Here is a 20,159-nt window from a genome sequence, read left to right as displayed (position 1 = left end):
TGAGGGAGATTTCAATTCCTGGACCATGGTGGGAGCCCTCTCCCTAACTGATTCTCGCTGGATAGGGTGGAGAGAAAAGAAAGAGAGAGAGAGAGAAAGAAAGGAGAGAGCGAGAAAGTGTAAATAGAGAGAAAAGTGTAAGAGCGATAAAGAAAAGAGAATGAAAGAGTGAAGCAAGAAAAGAGAGAAAGAGGAAAGAAAGAACAGAGGGAATGAGAGCGTAAATTGGGCAAGTAACAGGAAACAGAGAGTCGTGGTGCACGGTTGTTTTTTTGGATGTGATGGAGGGATACAATTGTGTTCCCCAGGGGTCAGTACGAGGACAATTGCTTTTCTCGATATATATTGATGACTTGGACTTGAGTGTACAGGGCACAAACTCAAAATTTGCAGATGACACAAAACTTGGAAGGGCAGTGAACAGTAAGGAAAATAGTGATTGACTTCAAGAGGACGGAGACAGGCTGGTGGAGCGGGCGGACACGTGATAGATTAAATTTAACGCAGAAACGTGTGAAGTGATACATTTGGCAGGAAGAACGAGGAGAGGCAATATAAATAAAGGATACAATTCTAAAAGGGGTGCAGGAACAGAGAGATCTGGGAGTATATGTGCACAATCGTTGAAGGTGGAAGGACAGATTGGGAAAGTGGTTAAGAAAGCATACGGGATCCTGGGCTTGGAAAATAGAGGCATAGAGTGCAAAAGCAAGGAGGTTATGATGTACCTTTATAAACACTGGTTTGGCTACAACTGAAGTATTGTGTCCAGTTCTGTGTACCGCACTTTAGGAAGGATGTGAATGCCTGAGAGAAGAAGAGGAGCAGAAGAGATTTACTAAAATGATTCCAGGGATGAAGGACTTCAGTTATGTGGATAGACTGGAGAAGCTGGCGTTGTTCTCCTTCGAGCCGAGAAAGTTGAGAGGAGATTTGATAGTGGTATTCGAAATCATGAAGTGTCTAGACAGAATAGATAGAGAGAAACCATTCCCATTGGCGGAAGGGGCAAAAACCAGAGGACACAGATTTAAGGTGATTGGCAAAACAACCAAAGGCGACATGAGAAAAAACTTTTTTACACAGCGAGTGGTTATGATCAGGAATGCAATGCCTGAGGGGGTGGTGGAGGCAGATTCAATCGTGGCTTTCAAAAGGGAACTGGATAATTACTTGAAGGGAATAAATTTACAGGTCTACTGGGTTAGGGCGGGAGAGTGGGACGAGCTGGTTTAATCTCACAGAAAGCCGGCAAAGACTCGATGGGCCGAATGGCCTCCGTCCGTGCTGCAACCATCTTATGATTCGATGATTCTAAAATGAGTTTGAACCTTGGAAAGATGTGCCTGACAGTGAGAGCAATTAATATCAACAACAAATGGAATAACCATAATCGGATGAGAGAGTGCTAATCCGCTGTAAGCTATCTATGCCAGGAAACAAAAATATCCTGTTCCTGTACGGCAGCCCCACTGTATATCGTCAACAATATAGTAGGGCTCATAACGGAAATAAATGGGAATCTTTATTTACTTCATGTCCAGATAACTAATGTCACCTGCATAGTTACATTGTGCTGTCCCATCACTGTGTCTGTCTGTATTCACTCTGCTGCTTTTTTCTGTGATTCCTGTTCAGTTCTCACTTCCACTTTGATTGATTTCTCTCTGCTCAATTTCTGCTTCTTTGGTTCCCCCCTAACCCCCGCCCCCCACCCCCGCTGTTGTTTCCCCTCTCTCTTTCCCTCTCCGCCTTTTTAAACGTTTATAATTCTGATATTCCCCACGTTTGCCCTGCTCACTCTGTGCATTCTGCCGTCTCACCTTTATCTATCTCCCTCTGTTGATGGTTCTCTGTATCACTCACTGTACTCCGTCTTCCCTTTATCCATCTCCCGAGGCTGGTGTCTCTTTGCATCACTGTAATCAGTCATCCCTTTATCTGTTTCCTTCCGTTGGTGTCTCTCTGTATCACCGTACTCATTCTCAACTTTATCTATCACAACTCTGTTGGTGTCGCTTTTTAAAAAAATGTCAACATATTACTTTATTTCAGGAAATGTAAGGATACACACAGTTGAATGTAAAAAGCCACAATTTCAAGCAGTGCAGTTCAGACTAATACAATGCAGATCGCACAGAGTGTGATCCCATTATTAAAATTCATAACACAGTCCATATGTTCGAATACATTTTCTACAATACAGATTGGGGTAGCCTTACACAGTGGCATTTCCCCATAGAACCTTTGAGTAGGCCGTAACTTACTTCAATGCATTCCGCAGCACGTACTCCTGGACCTTGGAATGTGCCAGTCGGAAACACTCGGTCGTGGACATTTGCTTTAGCTGAAGACCACCGGGTATCGGGAGCACCAAAGGGCCCCCTTCACCAAGTTGATGGTCTTCGAGCAGCAATTGACACCTGTCTCAGATGTGCGTCGTGGGAAACATCCCAAAGAGCAGAGCGACATGTGTTACTGAACTATTGGGGATGAACTGGTACAGATACCAACGCATCTCTCTTCACACGTTCTGTGGGAAGGGGCAGTTCACCAGGTAGTGGTGCTGAGATTCCATGCGTGTTGGAAAGACCGCACTGGGAGGGCCCATCTCACCGCAATCCAGGCTACATCCTAGTGCCTGCAGGTCAGTTCTGGTGACCAGACCTTCTGCCAAATGGCATCGGCCGTCTGGTCGGAGAACGACCCGATCAGATCCACCTTCTCCCTTCCGGGCAGAACATACAGAAATTTCAGTGCCGATCAGTGTCTGACGGCCTTGTGGTCGAAGTGGATCTCCTCAGGAACTTCTCCACCTGGGACAGATGGTGGGGTACGGACCAGCTGGATGGGACAGCCCGCGTCTGCTCGGCCAGCGTGGCCAGACCAGTCTTCTCAGTGTGGTGGACAGATAGAAGTTCAGCAGGTGGTGACACTTGGTGTTTGCGTATAGGGGCTCTACACACATCCTGAGGCAGCCACACACAAAGGTGGCCATTAGGATCAGGTGGCATTGGGGACGCCCTTACCCCCTTTGTCTAGGGGCTTGTACATGGTGTCCCAGTGGGTGTGGTCCACCTTGACAAAGTGCACGATAGCTCAGGTGACTGTGATGGCAGGGAATGGGCCAGTCCTTGACCATGTAGAGCAACACCGCGAGCACCTCACACCTTATCACCAGGTTCCTGCTGGTTATGGCGAGGGAGCGCACCCCCCACCACCCAAATACCAAGCCTTTGTTGGCCTTGGTGACCCACTCCCCACAGTTCTTGGTGCAGGCCTGAGGCCCCCCGAACCAGATCCCCAGCACATTCAGGTCGTAAGACCTGATAGTGAAGGGGACAAAGGATCGGGTTGCCCACCTGCCAATGAACATGGCCGCTGTCTTATTTCAGTTCACTCTAGCCCCCGAGGCCAGCTCAATCTGGTTGCAGGTGCCCATCAGTCTGTGTACCGACCAGTGATCGGTGCAAAAAACCGTAACATCCTCCATGCACAGGGAAGCCTTCACCTGTGAGCCTGGGATCGTCACCCGCTGACACCTGCATCCTTGGTGATGGACAAGGCAAACGGTTCGATGCAATATATGAACAAGACTGCAAAGAGAGGACAGCCCTACCTGATTCGAGATCTGATTGGAAAGCTCTCTGATTCCCACCCGTTGATTAGGACTGCGCTACTGATATCTGCACAGAGCAGTCGGATCCATTCACGGATTCCCTCCCTAAGCCCCATTTTGGAGAACACGCCCATCATGTACGTGGTGGATATTCTGTCGAACGCCTCCTCCTTGTCCAAGCTGATGAGGCAGGTGTTCACCCCTCTGTCCTACACTTAGGTGATCTTATCCCTGAGCAGCGCAAGGCGATTAGAGATCGCCCTGCCAGGCACAGTGCAGCTCTAACCGGGGAGGATCACCAACTCCAGAGCAGACTTGAGCCTTTTGGCGATGGACTTAGACAGAACTTTGTAGTCGATATTTAGCAAGGAAATGGATTGCCAATTTCTGATTTCTTCCCTCTCCCCTTCTGCTTGTAGATGAGGGTGTAAGCATCACTTTACTCACTCTCACCTTTATCTGTCTCCCTCTGTTAGTGTCTCTCTCCATCACTCGTTATACGCAGTGACACCTTTATCCATCTTCTTCTATTGCTGTCTGCTTCACTACACTCAGTCTCACCTTTACCTTGTGTGACAGATACAAATTAATTAAAAAGACTAATGGAATGTTGGCCTTTATCTCAAGAGGACTGGAATCCAAGGGGGTGGAAATTATGTTAGAGCTGCACAGAACTCTGGTTAGACCCCAATTTAGAGTAATGCATTCAGGTCTGGGCACTACATCTCAGGAAGGAAAAATCGGCCTTGGAGGAGTGCAGCGCAGATTCAGCAGAATTATACTGGGGCTCAAAAGGTGAAATTATGAGGACAGGTTGCATCGACTGGACTTGTATTCCTTCAAGTATAGAAAATGAAGGGGTGATCTGAGTGTTTACGATGAATCAAGATAGTAAGGAAGTAACTATTTCCTCTGGTAGGATGGTCAAGAACAGGGGGCATAACCTTAAAATTCGCGCTCGGCTGTTCAGGGTCGATGTCAGGAATCACTTCTTCACACAAAGGATAGTGAAAATCTGGAACTCTCTCCCCCAAAAGTCTGTTGCGGCTGGGGGATCAATTGAAAATTTCAAACATGGGATTGATAGATTTTTGTTCAGTCAGGGCATTAAGGGATATGGAACCAAGGCGGACAGGTGGAGTTTAGATGCAGATCACCCATGATCTAATTGAATGGTGGAACAGGCTCGAGGGGCAGAATGGCCGACACCTGTGCCTATGATCCTACATAATCCAAGGGAGATGAGACGGATTGTAATTTCTGAATCGCGGCCCTGACTGGAATCAGTTACCTCAGTTCCAACTGGGAAGTAACTCTCTGGATCAAGTACGGTTCAGTCTTTTGAGGAGTTTATGAAAACAGCATTCAAATAGCACAAAGTGGCCCATCTAACTTTCATACACAAAATCGCCCCACCCGCCCATCCCAGCATCTGCTGCTGTGGGAATTGTAATCCCTTTCCCACAGTTTGACTGGACATCAACATTTTAATACAGAACACACCAAAATCCACCGTTGGCCAAATGGTGAAATAACCCAAAAGGTGTCGGTCATTAGGGGCCCTGTGCCAAATTTCTAAAATAAATCGGCCCCTTTGATCCGAGGGGCAGAACCGGGTCCCGATCCAAATTCCGGCTCCACAGCCGACATGAAGTGTCCGTTGCACCCTCCAACTCATTAGTACACGATGGCCATAAACTCCCAAAGCCCTTCCAAACGGCTATTAAGATCCTTATCCACAATTATCTTTCTCACAGCCGGTACATATCAGAACAGACCCTGTTGCTTTCACCTCTGCCCAACGCCTGTTGATGCTGAAATCCAACATCTCAGCATCTTCGTGGGGCTGCTCAGCTGTATGCAACTGACTATATCACTTTCTGTGTGTATCTGTGAAGGCTCTTCGATCTCACGTGCCCCATGGAGCCTCCTCATATCGATATTATGTAGAGTGCAATTAAAAAAGAAAAAGATATGATGTACCTAAAACGTAGATGGAGCCAATCTACCACAAATGTGCGCATTTCTTCAATTAAATAGCTTCCATGAACCTATAAGGGATTATCCACAGTTTCGGGGGTATGCACCATTACATTAGGAGTGCAGATTTCAAAATATATTATTTCTAAAATGTGATCAAAGTAATATTCTAGACTTCGTTTTTTCAATGTGAAATGTCATTGTGTTATAACCTACTTCCCATCAGTGGGAGTGAATACACTCGGCTTAATCTGTTTGTTCATTAACTAATTCCAATCATTGTGCAATGCTCATGTTTCACTTGACGTTTTTCTCAGGTATAACGAAGCCCATATTTTGAAGGCAGATGATCTGCGTGTCCATAACATTAAGAGACAAGTCGCTTCTCTCCGAAAATGGGACAGCCGGTAATCACACAGATAGAAAACATTTACTACCCTATTCTTGCAGTGATTGGTGTTCCCGGTCAGCCTTTTATAATCAGTTAATATTAATCTTTAACAGTGTTTCACTGTATCACTGCTCCTGCTGTCGGAGTAATAATATTATCGGTTTGTATTGATGTAGTCGATGTTACAGCCATCAATCAAATAACAATAAGAAAACGTCAAGTTTTAGACATATTCTTGATGTAATAACCTGACAGCAGTGCAAATTGTACCGATGTTTTAAAGTAAACATTTTAATAAGGATTTCCTCTCCTTTGTAGAGAGTCGTGTAATTTTCAGTCCCAGCCAAATATTAGCATCCCGTCTTGGATCTGGTTAGTTAGTATCGTTGAAAAGTAGAAAACGTCCATCAAGACAAGTTGCTGAGATTAACGGAAATTCTGGAGAAAAGGTGTGAACCGCCGAACTTACGACAAGCGATCGGAAGAACCTCCAACCCTCGAAATTCAACCCAGTAAAGTATTGCTGGAGATAAAATCTGCGTTGCTGCTGCTGTCTTCGGGTTTAGTAGAACAACGAACAAATGATGTACTTCTGACCGAGCTGGCAGAGTCCTGAAGGACATAACAGCGAGACTGGGCCTACGGCAGGTGGTGAGCGAACCAACAAGAGGGAAAAATTTACTTGACCTCATCCGCACCGATCTACCTGTCGCAGTTGCATCTGTCCACGACAGTATTGGTAGGAGTGACCACCGCACAGTCCTCGTGGAGATGAAGTCCCGTCTTCGCACTGAGGACACCATCCAACGTGTTGTGTGGCACTACCACCGTGCCAAATGGGATAGATTCAGAACAGATCTAGCAGCTCGAAACTGGGCATCCATGAGGCGCTGTGTGTCGCCATTTGTTGCGAAAAGTTGAGAACAAAATATTGCACCGAAGAAACTGCGGCTGTGGTTGTCGCGATGGTGTGTTCCTTGAGCTTGTTGGAAAATGTTCCAATCTATTTTGTGTATGAACCTCGGGAAATAATTGACAATGTACCGTGGTCCTGCTACGTAAAATGAAGCTTCTGTACCGTACCCATATGGGTAGCATTTTTGTGGTTGGAAACTATTTCAACCCCGTTTGTTCCATTTCTGTTGATTTTACTGCTCAATGCTCTGACCATCAGACACATTGTACTGGCCAATAGAGTGAGGAGGGGACTCCGGGAAAACAACAATAGTGAGATACACAGTGATCCAGAGATGGAGAACCGAAGAAAATCCATCATTTTACTGCTCGCCATATGTGGCAGTTTTACACTGTTATGGATGGTAATATTCATAGCTCATATATATGTACAATTTACAGATACTCAATTTTTAGAAACAAATTACAATGCGCCTTTCACCATTATGGAACAATCCGGGCACATGCTTCAGGCTTTGAGTTCCTGCAGACACACGTTAGTTTATGCAGCGTCCCAGAGTAAATTCAGAGATGAGCTGAAGAATATGGTAAAGCGTCCCCTGTCTCGAATAACGTATTCATGTAAATAATTAAATTGCTTCGCCAGATTCAAACACGATGGGAATCATTTTAATTTGGGGATTGGTGCAAAACGGGTGATATCGAATTGAGCGCCCATTATGCACCACGCCCGATTTCCCGTCCATTGACTTAAAGGAAAGGAATATCGGAAGTGGTGTATAATAAGAACACGAGAAATAGGAGCAGGAGTTGGCCATCCGGCTCCTCGAACCCGCCCCGCCATTCAATCAGATCGTGGATGATCTTCTAACTCAACTCCATTTTCCTGCACTATCTGCATATCCCTTGATGCCCTTAATATCCAGAAATCTATCGATGCCTGTTTTGAATGTACTCAATGATGAGCCTCCACAGCCCTCTGGGGTAGAGAATTCCAAAGATTCACCACCCTCTGAGTTAAGAAATTTCTCCTCATCTCAGTCTGAAATGGCCTACCCCTTATTCTGAGGTTGTGACCCCTAGTCCTAGACGCCCCAGCCAGGGGAAACATCCTCCCTGCATCTACCCTGTCGAGCCCTGAGGGAATTTTATATGTTTCAATGAGGTCACCTCTCATTCTTCTAAACTCTAGAGAATACAGGCCGAATCTACTCACTCTTTCCTCATACGACAATCCTGCCATCCCAGGAATCAGTCTGGCGAACTTTTTTTGAACTCCCTCTATGGCAGGTATATCCTTTCTTTGGTAAGGAGACCAAAATTGTACACAATACTCCAGGTGCGGTCTCACCAAGGCCCAATATAATTGCAGTAAGACATCTTTACTCCTGTACTCAAAGCCTCTTGTGATAAAAGCCAAGATAACATTTGCCTTCTTAATTGCTTGCTGCACCTGCATGTCAGCTTTCAGTAATTTATGTACAAGGACACCCAGGTCCCTTTCAACATCAACATTTCCCAATCTCTCACCATTTAAAAATATTCTGCATTTCTGTTTTTCCGACCAAAGTGGATAACTTCACATTTTTCCACATTATATTCCATCTCCCATGTTCTTGCCCGCTCACGTAACCTGTCTATATCCACTTGCAGCCTTTGCATCCTTCCATAATGGGCGGCTAAATTCAAAGCGTCCATTTTACACTATCCCTCAACTTAAAATTAGCTCCAATTAAATCCCTCCAAATTTAACAGGAGTTCTTCAACAGAAATGACATGTGCAAACGTGAATCTCCCGTCGAATTGCTCACACTCAGAGGAAATATATGGACCTGAGTTTCCGGGTTCTACGCTCGCCAGCCTCATTTTCCTGTCAATTAAAATGAATAAATGGGGAAGAGGGGCCAAGCGTGTTCAAGCTGAAAACCCCGGCCGTGCTATTTTAGAATTACAGAGGGGATGTACCCGTTAAGAGGTAATTTAATACTGTTAGGGCGATTGGTTTAAGGTGTCAAAGTGATTATTTAATGATATGATATCCTGGGCTTTTACCTCTGTTCAGGCAAGTAATTCACTGATTCTGTCCATTTCTCGTTCAAAACGGAAACAGTGATTTTATTTCTAATTGGAAATTCGTTTGGCTGCGAGCTTAATTCACCTCTTACCTCTTTACGGTCTCCAGCACACAATGAAGTGTTTGGGAGGAGTTAACACGATGGAGGACTGTGTCTGCAATTCAGCGAAAATGTGGCGGAGCGGGGGTTAGTTGCGAGTTTCGGCAGCACTGGGAGGGTGGGAGAGATTCTGGTCACATTGGTTGTGGTCTCGGGTTTCACCGAGCTGGTGTGGGAGTCCCGCGGTTCACCTGCAGGGCAGTGGGTGAGTTTTGAATTTGCACAATGGAGGCAGAGTTCTGACATTCAGTAAAGATGGGACACGATTGTTCGATTAAGAAGAATTTGCTTAAGGGTCCAGGATTAAATGGTTGCGGTTTAGCAGGAGGTGTCCTGAGGTGTGACCACACAAAGTGATGGGTCTCGGGTTCTGCAGTGCTGCGGTAGCGGTTCTGAGGTGAATTAAAACCGAGGTTTTGGGTGGGGGTGGTCCTTGGGATCAGACCGCACTGGGAAAGGGGAATTGGGAGAATAGGTCCTCAGGGAATCCTTCCCTTTGGCAGCACCGCAGAGGCAGAACCGGTAGTCTTGCAGAGCTTGGGAGTGGACTGTGTTTTCTGGCGGGTGGAGTGGGTGGAAGTGTCTGACACCACGGGTGGGAATGGAAGTATCCCAGGTTCTGACAGCACTTCACTGGTTGGCCATGAACGTGATATGAACGTTGTCGGAAATCTCTCTGCAGAGACTGGAGTCAGCGATTTCTCGTTGGTTCTTTAAAAACGAATAAATGTTTTCAGACTTTAAGAACAGATGACTGCTTGAACAGACTCTGAACATAAATTGGAGTTAGTTTCTTGCCTTTTTTTTCTTGTTGCTAAGTGTGAGGCACAAACCTGATAATCTGACTGAGTGAGCAATGCGGTTGCTCTCTCTGTCTCCCTCTGTTTGTAATTAAACACGAAGCAGGTGGGCTTTGTCTCCAAGAGCTGCTGTTCCCAGTGACAACACCACTTGGAAGCCCAGGCTTCAGGTGACACTGGTTTGTATGAGCCACAGAGACAATGGCCTTCATTACCACAGTTAAGGTGAAAGGGAGAGAGGAAATGCTGTAAACACACAGGTCCGTCAGCACCGGATTGCGGTCATTAATCCCCTGAGCTGCAGATTGCGGTCATTCATCCGCTGAGTGGCAGATTGCGGTAACGCTTAAAGAGCGCCAATAGGAGGGGTTGGGAGCGATGGAGCCCGGGAACTGTCACTCAGACTGAGGGGGCGGGGCTGTGAACGATGGAGCCCGAGGATTGTCAATCAGACTGTGTCACTGGACAAGGCCGGAACAACAAGGGGCTGATTGATTGATTGATTGATTAAGAACTATACTTGATGTAAACACCCCCATTGCCTCGTCCAGGACAGCTGGAGCTGCCTGGGTGAAGTCTTTTTGCAAAGAACACTTTGTGGAGCAGTGAGCCGCGGCAGTTTCAGCTGTCTGGGTGAAGACGTCTCTTCCCCCCCACACGCCCCCTCCCCCCATCAAGAAGGGGAGGAACATCATCAGTCGACTGCACCGCAACGAAACCCAATGTTTTCCCCACTTCTGCAGCAACCCAACCCCGACAGTCTCCCTCCTTCGCTCCTTTCCTTTCTTCTCTCTCGCCCTCCTTCTTTCCATTCCTTCCTTTTCTCTCCCTCCCTCCTTCGCTCCTTTCCTTTCTTCTCTCTCCCCCACCTTCCTTCAGTTCAATCCCTCTCTCTGCTTCCTTCCCTCTCTCTCTCCCTCCTTCCCTCCATTCCTTCCCTCTCTCTCTCTCTCGTTGGAGAGATCCCCCCCGTTTGTTGTTTGTTCAAAGAGGTGAGAATGCCCCTCTCTCATGACCAGTTAACAACTGGGGGAAGAGGTGGTTTCATTTTAAAGCCTCCTTTATAAAAAGCCATTTTTCAAACCAGGCCTGACAATTGGGGTGAGTGCAGCTCCCAATTTTCATCGGGCGATTCCACCTTCACCGGTGCCGGGTACAAGCCGTGGCCTCCGCAGCTGCTCCTGCTGCCCCGGCACCTTTTCGCCTATTTACGAAACAGAATGGGGCCAAGGGCGACACTCAGCCCAACATGCCCATTGAAGCCTGTGTGAAGTCCATGTCTGGGGTTGTCGGCCGCTCAATCATTGTCGCCGCCTCTGAAATGTCCGGGAAGGCCGTGTTCTTCCTGAGGTCGGAGCGGGCTGTCTTCCTGGCCCTTCAATAAGGGGCTCACGGTGGGCGAGAGATTCCTGCTGGTGGATCCTCTCCAGGTCGGGAGGCAGAGGATCGTTTTATCAAACGTCCCGCCATTGATCACCAACGAGCTCCTCCTCCATCGGATTCAACTGGGGCAGGTGAGGACAGATGTTGCACCGATCCTGCTCGGCCTCAGGGAGACGAAACTCCGTCAGGTCCAATCCTTCCGGCACCAAACCTACGTCGAACCGGCCCGAGAGGAGGAAACCCACGGTGGCTTTGATGTGAGTCACCAGGGGACGGCCCACCGCGTCCTCTGGACATCGGAGGGTGTTCGGTGCCCCCGCCTGTCAGGAGATGGGGCTCGTCCGCAGGAACTGCCGCATCCCAGGCCGGCAAAACAGACAAGGTGGGCGAGGCTGACACCAATCCTGAGCCCGAGCATGCGATCCATGCAACCGAACAATTTCTTTCAAATCAGCGTTGATCTCTCCTCTCCCCTCCTCCTTCTTTTTCCCTCTCCTTTTCCCAGACTGAGTAAAATACCCGTTTGTCTCTCAGTCTGATGATGGGTGCACTCTGAAACTTCATCGAATGTCTTTTCTATTTGTAAATGTGATACAATTTCACCGAGATGTGAACAGCAATTGCAGGGACTCTGGAGTGATCTCAGACTGGGAACCGGGGCTGGATCCACCCACAGAAACATGAAACCCGCAGTTTGAATCCGGAAGGACTGAAACTGATCACAGCTTCCAGACAGCTCCTTGACATTTATGACACTTTGTCTTTTAGGGTGAGCGGCTACAATCATAAACACAATTCAGTTTATGGATCTATACCTTACACCATGATTCACCAGAGGGTTTGCAGTCGTCAGCGAGTTCGGTCAGGAGCAAAGTGCAGTGGAATCTCGATCCCTGTCCATCTCCGCCTCCTCCCTCTCTCTCCCCTCACCCCACTGCCAACTCCTTGGACTTTTACCCTCCCCGCCCAGGTTCAATTATTGCCTGTCCGTCTTCGATCACTGTTTGTGGTTAATCCTGCTCCAGGTTTCATCTCCCCGTGTAAAAGTCGACGAGACATAGACGAGTATATAATAATAATTCCCGGAGTATTGCAGTGACCAGCATTGTGACATCGAAGGTAAAAGCAGTTTGAATCAGGAAGTGCTGAGTGTGAACATGGCTTCCAGACGGCAGGCAGAGAGTTGGACCGAGGAGGCAATTTGTCCCATCTGTCTTGATTTGTTCACTGATCCGGTTATACTGGAGTGTGGGCACAACTTCTGCCGCTCCTGTATCGCACAGCTTTGGGAACAGAAGGAAACAAACTCCTGCCCAGAATGTAGAGAGGAGTTTCCGGAAAGAAACTTCAGGGCCAATCGGGCCTTAGCGAATCTGGCCGAGAAAGCTCGAAAATTAAAACTGAATCCGAAAGAGAAGGAAAGTAAACTTCACTGTGAGGAACATCAGGAAGAACTGAAGCTGTTTTGTGAAACTGACAAGAAACTGATCTGTATGATTTGCAGAGATGCGCGGGAACACAGAGACCACCACTTCATGCCGATTAAAGAAGCTGTTGAAATGTACAAGGTAAAAGGGAACAGATTTGATCACCTGATTATTTGATCACATTTTCATAGTCGAACACTTTCATTCTGTGTTTTTTTATCCCAATCCCAGGATCAGCTGAAATCTTCCTTAGATTCTCTCACAGAGAAGAATACGGCGGTTCTCGAAACTGAAGTGAAACAGAAGCAGCAGATTTCCAAAGTTAGGGTGAGTTCTCCCTGTGCTGATTCTCTGCGAACTCGGTTAGTTTTGCTCCTTTATCGCGGTACATTATTATTTTTCACATTTCATTTTGTAGGAACAGTCGAGCAGTCTGCAGACCCGCATCACATCCGAGTTCGCTAAAATGCACCAGATTCTCACTGAGAAAGAGCAGCGTTTAATCAGAGATCTCAGGGAAGAAGAGGAGAGGATTCTCGAAACAATGGAGGAAAATCTTCAAGAAATTCAAGAGAATTTAAATTCTATTCAGGAGAAGCTCTCAAAGTTCCAAAAACAGATGGAGGAAAAAGACGGAGTGATATTTCTGAAGGTGAGGATTATATTTCAATTTAGTTCAGTGAATGTTCACAGTCACAAAATGATGGGCAAGAATTTTGAAGTAAATGCAGAATTTCCAGATAATGCGGGACTGTTTTAAATCGATCGATTTTTTGTCTATTCCGAGGCGGATCTGTTATTGTCACCGAACTAATCGGCCTCACACAATGTCCACAGAATCCCGGGAATACCAGCAACTACCCCGGGAATGATTTGCCCTGATCTTGATATTTAGCTTGTAATTATTTCTGTGTTGCCCCAGAGTTTAATATTATCCTGAAACTCACATTGCAATGCAGTTACATTGAGTGAGTGTGTGGGTGTGTCTGGTCCGGTGGGTGTGAGAGTCATTGTGTCTGTGAGGGGGACTGATGTTGATTTCCATCGTCTGATACAAATAAGATTTTTCAGCCATACCCTGTTTCTTTGAGAGGCATTTAATAATTTGGATCTAATTTCTGCTGTCCTGCTTTCAGATATGTCCGAAATAGAACATTTTGCACTTTCTCCGGTGCTTCTGTCCCTTTTTGAAATGTGATCTTTCTATCTGTGTGTCGGCAGCAGTGAGAATTCAGAATTATCAACAGGTTGTCACCATTTGGGATAATTCTGCTGTCCGGAAGTAGACGGTCAGTTTCTGTCCACTCAGATTTGTGTTTTATTTATTTCAGGAGAAAACTTGTCGGAAGAGGAGGTAGGACATGTTCTTTACTGAAACTCTGCACAGTTTGGGAAAATAACTCAGATAGGTGTTTCTGATCAATTTATAACCAATTGTTGAATATTTGCAGGATGAGCGAGGAATATCATATACTGTCATTAGCAGATGCCGCCCTGTCTATCGAACAATTCAACGGCCCTTTTCAGTACACAGTCTGGAGAGAAATGATTGATGCCATCAAACCCGGTAAAAGTCCTATATGTTTCGTTGTCCTGATTTATAACTGATTTCTCATTATGACGAATCAGATTATAGCAAAGAGAGCGGGGGTTAAATTCGCTAACGCCCAAATTCGGGCGCGAGGCTCGCGGTGCGCGATTAACCCGCGCCCGGTGTTTCCGATGCAGGCAGCAGGCGAGATTCGTGCTTCAGGCTCATTTCCATTATTTGTCCCTGCGGCCAGAGCTATCATTGGCGAGAGGCTGCACCCACCAGGAGGCTCGATATGGGGCGTGGCCAGCACTCGTTAAAGGCAGCCTGCACTTCTTAAAGGGGAAGTGCACTGCAAATGCAAACGGTGGAGGGTAACAAGTAAAATGGCTGGACCGGCAAATGAGCGTGCATCGAGGTTCCACAACAGCTCAGTGGAGGCCCTGGTGGGGGCAGCGGACGAACAGAGAACCATCATGTACCCCCAGGGTGGCAGAAGACCCTCCAAACACGAGCTGCGGAGCCAGTGGGAGGATGGTGCCGTGGAGGTGAATGTCAGGAGCATTGCACCACGCACGTGGGTGCAGTGCTGGAACAAGTTCAATGATTTGACGCGAGTGGTCAAGGTGAGTGAATGCAATTGTCAAGTGACACTTTTTACCAACCGCAACATGGCTTCACCACGACACACCCACTCACCCATCGACCAACAAACGCTTCCCATCTGTATGCAATGCAGCACGTTGCAGGCTGCATCTCACCCTCAAATATTACCACACTTGCAACCCACTGACCCACGACCCAAAGGTCACACACACTGGCAGCTCTTCGCCCACGACAGGCACATCACCCAAGCATCTTGCAGGACACACACTGGTACACTTCCCTCTGTCTTGCAGGAGGAAGATGCACATAACAGCTGGTAGCATGAAAGACCTGAGGGAGGATGGGCACACCTGCACATCCGATCTTCCCTGGAGGAGACCGTGCTTCTGATAGTTGGACAGGCCGTCGCTGCGGCCATGGCCACTGGTGTCGCTGGAGGTCACAATGGAGGGTGTCTTTTCAAACCTAATTGTCCTTCTTATCTCCCACATCCCACAATCTTTTCTGACTCACGTGCTGTAGATGGTGTCAGCACGCACATCATAGTTGCTTCTCTCCCGGTTCAACAACTCAACCCATCTCCTTTTGTCATTGCAGATACCCAAGACTGGAGCCGGCACCACCCGAGGTGGAGGAGGAAGACAATGACAATGAAGCCACACGATCACTTGTTCTGACACTCACAGCCAACTGCTCAGATACTGACGCTACGCATATTGTAGAGGCTAGGTTAGAGTAGGGATCTGCACGTGGTTAGACATCGTGCACAAGTGCACAGGAGCCGGTGTGGGGTGAACAGTTATCACAGATGCCAGCTCCACCGGAGTGCGAGGTCGCTCAATGGTTCTGCTGTCAGATGATGAGTTTGATGGACCAGGCTACAGAGGACTTTTGATGGGCATACACCACCAAATGCTTGACACACTGGAAAGCCTGCCAGAAAGCCTGCGTGCAAGGTCAAGGGGCATGGAGGAGTCACCTCAAACTTGGCACAGCTTTTGCGCAGAGCTTGGAGCCCATCCTTACCCACATGGAATGGGTGATCACTTCCATTAGCACACCTGAGTGACCCATAAAATTCAACGCCTGATGGCCGATACCACGACATCCACTGCAGCACCATCCGATGTCATCAAAGGCCTTCATGCTTCAATTGAAGCTCGGACTGCTGCTTTGGAAGTGCAGACTGCTGCGATCGTAGCTGTTGGCACCACTGTGGAACGGGGCTTCCAAGGCATCAGAGCACTCCGTCCATCTTGTCTTCAGTTGATCACCAGGATTGCTGAGGCACCACCACATTCGAGTGGCAGTGGCGCTCTGGCAGTCAAACCTGCTGTCCTCTGTCCGGATGACAGATTTCCTGCTCTCACCCCTGCCACTCTGTCATTGCCCTTGCTGTTGCCTGTCAGCCAGCCAGGCCAGACTGCTGCAACCAATGTTGAGATGGTGCAGGCTGAAGCCGGACTCTCCTGGCCCACAGCTGCTTGTGTTTGTCCTCCAAGTCCAATTGCACACACCTCAATTGAAGGTCAGCAGCCTTCCACCACCGATGCTCCAACCACAGGGGATGCACCTCGTAGGAGCACCAGGAAGGGCAAAGGCAGACGAGCGACAGTCGCTGAGGGAATTCACAAGGGTGAATAATGTAATGTTTTATACGTGAGTTAATGTGTAACGTTATGAATTTGTATTTGAAGTCGCAGCTGGTGTTGGTTTTGATTTATGTGATAAGCCTCGGGAGGAAGCAATGTGTAATCATATGGAGGGCGATTTGATGGTCATGAGGGAGAGGAAAGGTGAGGAGTGTAGGACTGTTGGTGAGTTGGGAGGTGTCAATGAGGTTACAGATATCGCTCATGAATAAGGTGAGCACGCAGAGCCCTGGCAGACAGGGCCTGTGCATCTTGTTGCCTCCTTTCCTCTTCCTCTTCCTCCTCATTCTTTTCCTCCACTTCTTTCACGTCCTCCTCCTCCTCTGCCTCTGGCTCAGATTCTTGCCAGATAGGCGGTAGCAGGGCTGTTCCTTCATAAGGGCGAGGTTCTGCAGCAGGCAACATTCCATGACGAATCTAGACACCTGCTCAGCTGAGTAATGCAGGTCCCCATCAGAACGGTCCAGGCAGCAGAAGCGTTGATTTAAGATGCCAACGGTGTGCTCGATGACGTTTCGTGTGGTTGCAGGGCTCTCGTTGTTGTACTGCTCTGTGCGTGTGCATGTGTGCCTGACCGGAGACATGAACCACATGGGGAGGGAATAGCCCTTGTCACCCAGTAGCCAGCCATTGACGTCCAGAGCCTATTCAAAAATAGTTGGGATGATGGGATGCGGCATAACGAAGGCATCATGACTGCTGCCCGGGTAGCAGGCACTGAGCTGCATGATGCACTGCGTGTGGTCGCACACCAGCTGCACTTTGAAGGAGTGGAACCCCTTCTGCTCATAAAGATGGCTGAGTTGAGATATGGAACACACATGGCTCTATGCGTGCAGTCAATGACACGCTGCACCATGTGGTAGGCTGCAATGCGGCACACACTTGTGCTCGCTCATTCTGCTTCTCTCTGTCAAGAATATCGCCAGCAGAGGCCTGAAAGGATCCAAAGCCATAAAAGTTCAGTGCCACGGTTACCTTGACATCCACAAGCAATGATGTCCTCGCCCTGCTCTGAGGCTGCAGTTGTGGCTGCAGCAGTTCACATATGGTGAGGAGGGTCTCCTGTAGAAATGGCACTCCCAACTCTCCTTTCAGGTAGATCCGTTTTGTTTTGGCTGATTTTCTGTTGGAGTCTGTTGAGATTCCTGGATATAATGTTTTTTGATGGAATGTATTCAGGGTGATGTCGGTTTGTTGTGTCCAGGGTGTTTTTTCTGTTGGGGGGTGGGTTTCTCTGAATCTGGGTGCTGCCCGGTTTTTCTAGTTTATCTCGAGTTCCGGGTCAGGCTGTTGGACACATCGAGTTGTGGGCCGCAGCTTCTTTATCCCCTTGCTTTTCTACTTTTCCCCTTGAATTATTTGCTCTGTCCTTTCCTTACTGTTTACCCCGCGTTAGCTCATTCCCTCCCTCCCTCTGCGGGATCTGTTCTTGTTCCCATTCCCTCTGATGAGTTTAGTTCCCCTCCACTCTCTCTCGGTTCTTTCTTTTCTTCTTCAGCAATTCCCCTCCTTACTTTTTACTTCTTTCACCTTTTCTTCCTTTTCTTTCCCTCTGGTTTCTTATTTCCGCCTCCACCCCCATCTCCCCTCATTAATCGAGCTGATTGGTAATGTGGGATATCAGGAGTACCATGTCCGGGCCGGGATTGTGCCTCCAAGTCACATCGGCGCCTCTTCATGCCGGTTCCTTGTGTATTTCGACAGGCCCGTGGGTCACTCTGCAGGGGCTGAGAACCGCAGGGGACTCGGGGTGGGGTGGGGAGTGTGGAGGGCGTGGGGGCGCTGGGTTCCTTGTAGCGGGTCGGTGTCGAAGCAGGGCGCCACGGGCTGAAGAGAGACAAAAATAAAGCACAATGTGCGCCTGGTCCCCGCTCAGCTCTGACCGGGTTGGGAAGTCAGAGCGGCCCCAGGAGCGTGAACCCCGGGTGGGAGCAGATTCCAATAACAGAAGCTGGAGTCCTTTAAAAACACCCGAGGTCCCGGGAATCCCCCGAGTGGGCACTTTAAACAGGAAAGTGTTTGAATAAATCACAGCAAGAAACTAACTCACTGACTGTGTAATTTTAACCTTCCCCCAGCTCCAGCCTCTCTGACTTTGGATCCGAACACAGCCCATCCCCTGCTCGTTGTGTCTGAGGACCGGACAAGTGTGAGAGACGGGGGGGAATGGCAGCCGCTCCATGACACCCCGGAGAGGTTTGATCAGTGGGCCTGTGTCCTGGGATCGGAGGGATTCACATCAGGGAGACACTACTGGGAGGTGGAGGTGGGGAACAAGACTTGGTGGGGTGTGGGAGTGGCCCGAGAGTCTGTTAACAGGAAAGGGGAGATTGACCTGAGACCTGAGTCCGGATACTGGTTTGTGTGGCTGAATCCTAGAAGTGGCTTTGTTGCCGCCACTTCCCCCTCACGGACCCCCCTCACCCCGAGTGTGAAGCCCCGGATGATCGGGGTGTACCTGGACTATGAGGGCGGACAGGTGTCATTTTACAATGCGGACAACATGTCCCATCTCCACACTTTCACCCACACTTTCACCGAGAGAATCTTTCCCTTCTTCATTCCGGGATGGAGTGACGGCGGGAAAAACTCAGCACCGCTGACAATCTGCGGGGTTGAAGGTCACTAACAGGTCCATCCCATAATTCCACACCGCATACCTGCCTCCTGCCAGCTGCAAACTGCTGGGCGTCGGTCTCAGTCACAGGTGGTGCGGATGGTCCCGAGACAGGTGGTAATCCCACTTAAAATACAAACCAGCCTCAAAGAGAATCATACAGCGGAGGAGGCCATTCAGTCCATCGTGCCTCTGGCGGCTCTTTGAAAGAGCCATCCAATTATTCCCACTCCCATGGAACCATCCTGTCTCTCTTCTACTCCACAGACTTCAGCACATAATCCAGGCTGACACTTCAGTGCAGAACTGAGGGAGCAGTGCCCATGTTTTAATTCTCCTCTTTCACTGCCCACCATTTTTGGGGGCACTACCACCTTGTTTCCACCCCAAAGTGTCATCATCATGTGGAGTGAGCTTCCAGATAGAGCGATGGAGACAAGAACCCTGGAATCATTTCAGAAACAATTTGTTGCGACAATGGGGGGATGTTAAGATCTCTCTGGATGGTTGGATCAAGATGGGCAGAATGGTCTCCCTCGTCTGTAATTATCTTGAAATCTTGTTTTCGTTCCCTTGGGTGTTTCCAAGTGTTAATGGGAGTAATTTTAAGTCAATGTCCATAACTGCACAGAAATGTAACTTTCCCGATTTGTTTTTTTCTCTCATTGTCCCGTTGAGAAGATGGACGAGTTGATACTTTTGCAACCACTTTGATAGTACTGATATTGCTACCACAAGCCTGACAATCAATTAAGCACAGAACACTCAGTGTGAGCGCAGGTCTGTGTTTATTAGATTAGAAGGCAGCTGATCAGAACAGCAGGTAATGCATGCTCTTTGCATAAGTTTTCTGTAACTCAATAATTAATGTTAATATTCCCATTTTATTATGCCAACTGCGTCACGTTAATAAAGTTAATGGCAATGACTCTATGTTGTCAATAGTCTGCCCTTTGTAAGAGCACTGGAAATAAAACTTTAAATCCCAAATATTCAAGAATTTGTCTCAATTTCTCCACAAGGGCCATCACGTTGGCTTCTTGAAGCTGCATCAGCACCAC

The 20,159-nt window shown here is 48.0% G+C and overlaps 1 protein-coding gene across 1 annotated transcript; it reads left to right on the top strand.

Annotated features, from left to right (window-relative positions):
- Positions 1-12,419: 12,419 nt before the first annotated feature.
- Positions 12,420-19,110, top strand: LOC137304933 (zinc-binding protein A33-like). Its single transcript, XM_067973718.1, has 6 exons — positions 12,420-12,830; positions 12,921-13,016; positions 13,108-13,341; positions 14,021-14,043; positions 14,141-14,256; positions 18,560-19,110. Exons 1-6 carry the CDS (start codon positions 12,420-12,422, stop codon positions 19,108-19,110), a joined length of 1,431 nt encoding a protein of 476 aa, XP_067829819.1.
- Positions 19,111-20,159: the final 1,049 nt, after the last annotated feature.

Source organism: Heptranchias perlo, chromosome 39, assembly GCF_035084215.1.
Source record: "Heptranchias perlo isolate sHepPer1 chromosome 39, sHepPer1.hap1, whole genome shotgun sequence".
Lineage (NCBI taxonomy): Eukaryota > Metazoa > Chordata > Chondrichthyes > Hexanchiformes > Hexanchidae > Heptranchias > Heptranchias perlo.
This window is presented reverse-complemented; position numbering and strand designations above follow the sequence as displayed.

Coding starts and splice junctions, on each gene's coding strand:
- LOC137304933 (XM_067973718.1), top strand. CDS start 12,420: ATGGCTTCCAGACGGCAGGCAGAGAGTTGGACCGAGGAGGCAATTTGT. Junction 13,342..14,020: donor ACGGAGTGATATTTCTGAAG/GTGAGGATTATA, acceptor TATTTATTTCAG/GAGAAAACTTGTCGGAAGAG. Junction 14,257..18,559: donor GATTGATGCCATCAAACCCG/GTAAAAGTCCTA, acceptor ACCTTCCCCCAG/CTCCAGCCTCTCTGACTTTG.